At 40.3% G+C, this 7,980-nt stretch overlaps 1 protein-coding gene across 1 annotated transcript in view; it reads left to right on the forward strand.

Annotated features, from left to right (window-relative positions):
* Nucleotides 1–6,531, forward strand: part of ptgir (prostaglandin I2 receptor) — a 31,472-nt gene extending 24,941 nt beyond the window's left edge. The window contains exon 3 of the mRNA XM_037776422.1: nt 3,550–6,531. Within this exon, the coding sequence (XP_037632350.1) occupies nt 3,550–3,837 (288 nt within the window). The 3' untranslated portion in view covers nt 3,838–6,531. The remainder of the gene's footprint in view (nt 1–3,549) is intronic.
* Nucleotides 6,532–7,980: the final 1,449 nt, after the last annotated feature.

The following is a 7,980-nucleotide window of genomic DNA, read 5'->3' on the forward strand; positions in this document are numbered from 1 at the left end:
TCTATGTGTCAGCCCTGCGATAGTCTGGCGACCTGTCCAGGGTGTATCACGCCTTCGCCCAATGTCAGCTGGAATCGGCTCCAGCACCCCCGCGACCCTGAATAGGATAAGTGGTTACAGAAAATGGATGGATGGATGTTTATTATTATTTGTTTCGGCTGCACACGTTCTTTTGGTTTCTATCATTTCTGGTTCTGGGTACAGGGATGTGGTTTTCTCTTTATTTACCTGTGCACTTGGACGGCAGGATTTAGACAAAGAGGGTGAGTCAGGCTTGGACGTTTTCTGTTGACCGCCACATCACGTCACATACTTTAGTTATTCCAGTTAGCCTACGTTATTGTATGTGACTCTGGACTAAGTATGGTTTTGTTTAACGCGTCACACAGTAAAGAGCCTATTTTAGCCTCTTAGCGACTTTTTGATTGATAGTAGCCGCTACACACTGCCTCCTGTATTGTGCCGATGTCCCGGCAAAGAGACCTGATATAGTAAATCACTAGTAGTTCCTATGAACATAGGAAAAACTTAACACACAAACTTAGCAATGGATTTATGAATAGATGGTGCAACTCAATTACCTTGCACGGCAGCTGGATTCTCATGATGTCACAAGATCACGTGAGAATCGCTGGATCACATGTCCCACGAAAAAGTCATCTTGTCAAGCTTCAAGTAACGCGTTTGTGTCCGGCAAGCCAGAACATAGCATAACCAGAGACCATAGTGCGTGACGACACGGAGCGACTGTTTGTTCAAAACAACAATGGCGGCTCCTGAAGAGGTTAGCGTAGATGTTGCAATAGCATCAGTTCTATCAGAACTGGAGAGTATTTCTTCATTGAAAGAAGAGCAAAGAACGACTGAAGGCGATGTTTTCACTCTTCTCCGGACTGGCCTTGGCAAGAGTTTGATTGACAGATAGTTCATCCAATCACCTACCAAGTATTTTTTGAAAGTGCCTGCCCTTTTCCAAACAGTTTCCAATGTTCTTCTCAGATGGTTCTGTGTAACAAGCCAGCTGTATGCCAGATATTAATCATAACAAATTTTCCGTTGAATGCCTAACATTATACAGATGACCCAGTAACTGATGGAAAAAAACTGACTGACTGATTGTGAAATGTTTTCTTTGTGGTTTCTCGCAAATCTCCCTACAACCATCAGGTGTATAGAGGGAACACGTTATCCTGTGAAGGGAAACCACACACACTGTCTCAATCTGTGTCAATTCTGTGAGTGTGTGTGAGCATTATTATTATAATCCATATATGCTGTTTCCGTCATGTAGTAAGCCTGTGCAATCAGTGAGAACCCGCCTGTAATCCTGACTACATCGGTTGTGCAATTCAATAAATTACGCTGAACCTCAAACCTCAAAAACTTCCTAAAAAGTCAAGAACATCTGGCCGTTGTTTTGTTCCTCTTTGGGTGGTTCACATTTCTGACACACTTAAGATGACCAAGCTGTTCCAGGGTGTTGGTTTGAAGTTATTAAGCCGTTGAGCTCAACATAATTTCATCACAAGACAATTGCTGTTGTTTTGGGGTTCACGGTCACACAGTCGGCTTCTTCCTCTTTCCCTCTCCATCTCGTGGGTAAATCAATATGTGAGCGACCACATCCGTGTGAGTTCAGCCTAGTTAATGAGTGTGGAGAGGACATAGTCAGCCCTGTGTCTGGTCCCTCTGGTAGTCTGGTTTGTCCTGGCTCTGGACTCCCTCTGGTCCCTCTCTCTCTCTCTGTCTCCAACTTATTAGTTTTCAGTCCAGGCCCATAGCAACAGGGAAACATTTACACCAATGCATAAAAGCACTCAATCAGCACAAGCCATTAATTAGACCATTGTTTGTTGGATATTTCATGGAGGAAATGGAGAATTGTTGATAGAGGAGAGGAGCAAGGTGACAAAGATGCTTCCTGGGCCAGCTGCTGCCTCTCTCTCTGCCCGGGATGAATAAGCAGCCAGCTGCTGCTGTCTGGGCCGCCTCTCTGCAGCAGCCTGTCATCCCTTAAAGGTCAATACAGGAAGAAGTTGTGGTTTTTCGGCATGTTGCATTTTCTGCAATGCATGAAAATTAAAGGTGTGCTTCCTCACACCGAGCGTGCTTTTTTATTGTTATAAAGTGAGGGACATTGACATTTGGTGAAGCCCGGCATAACAAGATGAATCACAGTCTCAACTGACACTGACACTGACACTAAACACACACACACATCTGGTTTTAACACCAAAGTGCCGACAACTCTGTCATGTTCTGCTGTTACAGGGGCTAGAATCAGGTTTGATTTCGCTCCATTTAGCAGACAGAATGTTTAACCACCACAAGAATGACGAGTTACCAAAACGCTGAGCATTTCTTGTAAATCCACTTTTGTCCTGGTTTGCTTGTAATTGGGCGGCATAAACCAAACACACCCTGCTGACGACACCGATCTTCTTGTCCGGTAATATTCAAATACCATTGTACTGAGTACTTTACATGTAAGCTTCCTAATCCTAGTAATAAGCAAGTGTCAAAGCTAGTGTCCAGGCAATATTCCTGGTCATTTACTATAGAAAAACACAAGCAAAATCTAAGCTAAGGAGAGAACACAAAGGGATTTTTCGAGAGCGATAAAAAAAGGTGGAAAGGCTTTTTTTTAAAGAGGACCTATTATGCTTATTTTCAGGTGCATACTTGTATTTTAGGTTTCTACTAGAACATGTTTACATGCTTTAATGTTCATAAAACGCTTTACTTTTCTCATACTGGCTGTGCTGCAGCACCTCTTTTCATTCTCTGCCTGAAACGCTCTGTTTGAGCTCCTGCCCGAAAAGCCCAGTCTGCTCTGATTGGTCAACCGAACCAAGCTCTTTGGACTCCGCTCCAGCTCCGCTCTAACTAGCTTTTATTTGAGGGCATGCTAAGTTAGCAGCTAGGAAGGTATTATGCAAATATGTTAATGGGTGACATCACCACGTTACGGAAGAAAAGGCTGGACTTCAAGCAAGGCGTTTCAAGCAGTTCAGGAGCAGTGTTGGGGGGGAAAGTAACTCCCTTTGGCTTGGACTTTGGGCTTTGCAACTCTGCAGACCTTCTACATGCAAAAAAATAACCTATATAACACATTCAAGGAAATAGAAAAAGCATAACAGGTCCTCTTTAAAAAAAAAAAAAAGCAGGTGGGTAGGGATTAGAGAGGTTGAAGACCTGACGGCTCTATTCTAGATGAGCTGTAAGGACTGAGCACAGAAGGTGAGGAGAGAGCGAGGATGTTGAGACTAAGCTGCAGAGCGGCTACAGATAAAACTGCATGCTGAGCAGCTCCCAGGGATGAGTGTGAAGCAGGTCCCTGCATTTATGCTTACTAAAGCTGCTCTATAAGTAATGTGGCTGCAACATGATTGACCGACAGCAATTTCCATTCTGGTTATCTAATCTGAGACAGAAAACCGTCAGTACTCTGCATCCTAAGACTAGAAGACAAAACTCTCTTCTAGGCTTTACATTTGCAACCTATGAATAGTAAAGACAGTGTTTAACCGCCACCCTCTCTTTCTTCAGATTGCAGGCTTCATCAACGCCATCCACCCGTTTTGTGGGGACACGGAGAACCTGACAGCCTTCCGCTTCTACGCCCTCAACCCCATCGTGGATCCCTGGGTGTTCATCATTTGCCGCAAGTCCGTGTTTCGCCACCTGTGCTCCCTGCTGAGCTGCCGCTTCAGCAGAAGAGCCGTGAAGACGACGGCGCACTGCGCTCTGTCTTTACCCCTCGACAATCACATACAGCGCAACCGCCCGGACGTGACAACTCCACAGACAAACACGTTCTCCAGTTTACCTCTGTGACCCAGCAGAAGCCCTTCCTCGGCTGCGCTGGGTGACTGGAGGACAGGAGGCTTTCATGTCTGATAAAAAATTGGAGCAAATTGTGACATGACATTTTAACATTTGCACACCGGATTCCTGCACTCACCATTTCACGGCAAGAAGACTTTGTCGAAAAACTTTTGGAAGAACGAATGCACTAGGTCTTAAACCTCCATTGAGTGATGGAAACTGTTTCAAAGGTGCAAGGAGAGTTGTACCAGAAAAAAAACAGCACTGTAACTCATCACTAAGGGACACATCAAACCATATCATGCCTATGAATAATATACTGTAAAATCAGAATATATGCACTCGGGTTAAAGCTACATGTATGAATGTATACTGTCTTCTTTTTTCTCTCAGTCACCGCCAAGTAACTCTACTAATGGATTGTCCACATCTACACTATCTATGACATGCAGGTCACCGTCAACATGAAGATAACGGTTTATTTCCTGGAGTCGGAAACATGTTAATCCATTTCCCCTGACCACAGTTATAATGTGTCCGTCGTCATCGGTGACGGGTGAGCCTGATCCAAAAGAGAAACACACATTTTATTCAAGCGAGGAGAAGTTTTCATTTGGTTTTCCAGGCAAGAAGTAGTTTATATAAATACAAACTATTATCAGGACTTAATCTGGAGTCAATCATGCCACAAGACTGAAAGGCTACAGCCATGCTAGCGGTCCTTTTAAGGCTTCACTTTGGCACTGCTTTGAGCTAAATGCTAACATGCTGATGTTTAGCATGTTCAACATCTTAGTTTAGCATGTTTCCTTGCTAACGTTTGCTAATTAGCACTAAACATGCTAATAGTACAGCTGAGGCTGATGGGAATGTCATCAGTTTTGCATGTATTTTGTCATATACCAAACTAACTAGGAGTCATCCAAAGTTCATCCTCTTAGCGCCAAATATGGCAATTCAAGCAGGTCAACCTCAGGGTGGCATTCAACGAAAGGTCAAGGGGTCATCAGGCTACATCTTCTCAGGAACATGAATGTTTGTACAATATTTTATGGCCATCCATCCAATAGTTGTTGAGATATTTGCAGTTTGGACCAAAGTGGTGGGCCGACAGACCAACATAGTGCCATGTCTAGAGTGATGCCTAGAGTGTCTAGAGTGTTTTCTAAAAGACAAATCTTGAATTTGGATGTTACCTCTTGACTATAGAGTGCAAGTCTTTGTTCTAGCTGTGTTGCATTTACATACCTGTGAAAATGGTCTTAAAATATGTCTTATCAGAAAGTACTTGCACTGTTCCACCTCCACAGATTGCTAGTACTATGTATGTATATGAACGTGTGATGTACAGTATGCACTAATATATATCAGAATCTCATCTTTCAGGTTGTTGTGGTCTGTTCAAAAAGGAACAACCTGTTATTAAACATTATCAAAACACATTATCAGTCCTAAAATGCAATGAATTAAAAGTCAAAAATAATGTGTTTTAATTTAGGCTGAAGTTAGACTGAAGTTTAACCTGCCTTTTTGGAAGTTAAACCAATCTTCTGTCAATCAGATTGTTTAATCTGAGTTTTGGACTAATCCAAACCACGCCTGAGAGCTGAGTTAATCAGGATTAAAAGGCCACTTTAGTCTCAAACTAGGAATAATTCCTATATATATATATATTCCTATCCATCCGATAATGTCATTGTATTGCATGAACATTTGCTTTCCGCCCCTCCTTGTCGTTCTCACTGATTTGTTAACTACCTACAATGTTTGTCTGTGAATGTTAAAGTCTGCTGCTGCAAAATGCACTGTGAGAATTAGTTTTATTTTGTTGTTGTTGTGACTTTAATGCCATAGCTGCATTTAAATGTAGTGTATTTATGCCTTCTCACTGTGTTGTAATGTTGTGTGTCCTTACAAGTGTGCTGGTTTGGTTTATGCAGTGGAGTGCAGGGATATAAGGATAACAGATGTGGTGATTTTCGGGGTTTTGTGCTGTGTTCCACATTAACTTTTTGCTCTGTGGTCTTTAAATACTCAGTCATGCATAACCCGAGGTAAGTCAGCCACATTACCACTTGCACATGTTGGTCTTTGAGGATATTTCAGTTGAATGTCCATTAAAATGAATGAAAGAATACATTTTTAGAAAACGAAAATAGTATTCATTATATAGTACACATTTTGTTCATGTGAAATAAAATATTAATATAAGAAAAAACTCACAACTTATGCCTGTGTATGTTCCCAAAGGGAAATGTTTATGTATATATGATTTTGTTTTTTTTTATTACGGTGTTTAACAGTCCTACATAGCCTATTAAAAGAACGCATTGCTCTCTATGTCGCTCCATGTATAGTTCCTGACTGTCATGAGACCAGAGCACGTCTGCTGTGCGTTTACAGTATATGATGCGGATGCAGTTACGAGATAAACAGAACATGATTGTGTTACCATTTGTTTGTGTCTTGTTACAACCCTTAACATAAACCGTGACTACAGGGGAATATTTATTTGACAAGACTGTAGCCATTTGAAGAGGTTCTTTTACTGTAGCAATTTAAAGGAAGCATAATGACAACCAAAATGTTATAAGTTTCAGATGGAAGTAAAAGTTGTCAGAATGAAAGAAAGTCAGTAGTTCATGTACAATAATTGATTGTTGACTTTGGACATTTTCCCCATAAATGTGAGTGTGACATTCAGTTTCCTGTTTCAGTTTTATGTTCACCATTATGGAGGAAAATTTAGCGAGAAATTGTAGAAACCATTGCATGACAGATCTTGTATTATGACTTAACTAACCCTTTAGAAGCCATAATGCAGCCTGAGGAAAGCAGACTGGTGTTTTTTTTATTATTTCAATCTGGTGAAATGATGCATAATTTCTGCTTTAGAAGTGAAAGAGTGAATTTCTAAAATGTGACGTGTTTCCAGACAGTCACAGCTAAAGCGAAAGTGTTAATCCTGACATAAATATTTACATTTGGAACTGCTGCTTTGTGGAGGATTCATGCAAATAAAAATGGCATGCAACATTAACAACACTGCAAGAGCTGAATGATGACTTATGTCTTTTTTTATGTATCAATATTGGCTTTCCATCTTTAGAAACTCATAATTTAGTTAAACATTGACCTCAAAGTCTCATGTAAGAGTTATAGTTAGGAGAGCAGCAGAGCGGTGGCTGGTACTGTAGCACCACTGTGTGGTTAACTAGTGTACACTTCCAACACAGGATGTGCATTTCCAAGTCACAGTTTCCCCTCAGGAAACCACTAATCAGTGACTAAAGGATTAAGTTAATATGACATTCAGAGCAGTTGCAAACTGACATTTGAGTCCCACAATTGAGTTGCTCAACAAAAGATCATAGAGAGGATAATAATTCACATACTACAGTAATTAGGATGTGGCTCGCAGTTTGGTTTGTGACGAGTGACTTATTATTGCAACAGCGACGCAGCAGTTTGTTCATAACACAGACCACATGTTTGCAAAGAATTACTTCTTGGAAATGAACCATGACATTTAAAATGTTTTTTTTCAAACTTTTCTGCACCTGTTTTTTAAGCCTGTGGGAAGAAGAATACTTAACCACTGGAGTTCATTCATTTTAGTCTTTGTTTAAACGATCCTTGACCCACATGTATGGCATCTTTTTTTCCCGCACCAACGCAGCTATAAGTCACTTATGTTGTCATTTCAACAAAGTCTAAAGAAAAATGATGCAGTTGTCAAAAAATTACATTACATTTTTAGTGATAATCACTCAAAATATTATAGAATAGTATGTTTGTAAAAACATTATAGTTTCAATATTTATACACAATTACTACAGAATATATAAGAAATACAACTATAATACAACAATTTTTTTTCTTTTGTAAATCACTGAAAATATGAATTGTTTTATTAAAAAAACATAAAATACTGAGTGAAAGTCCCACATCAGCACTTCTGTTTCTCTCAGTATGTCTCTACATGATATGTAACTAAAATTATGTTACTATAAATAAAAGCATGCTCAGTGTATTCACCGACCAATAGACGAACACCAGAGGGCTAAGTGGACACACTATCCCATAGAAATAGAATATTATTATTTATCTATTTCTATGTACTATCCTCACAACAAATGATGCCACATGAAA

The sequence above is a fragment of the Sebastes umbrosus genome, chromosome 7, assembly GCF_015220745.1.
Source record: "Sebastes umbrosus isolate fSebUmb1 chromosome 7, fSebUmb1.pri, whole genome shotgun sequence".
In the NCBI taxonomy this organism is placed as follows: Eukaryota; Metazoa; Chordata; class Actinopteri; order Perciformes; family Sebastidae; genus Sebastes; species Sebastes umbrosus.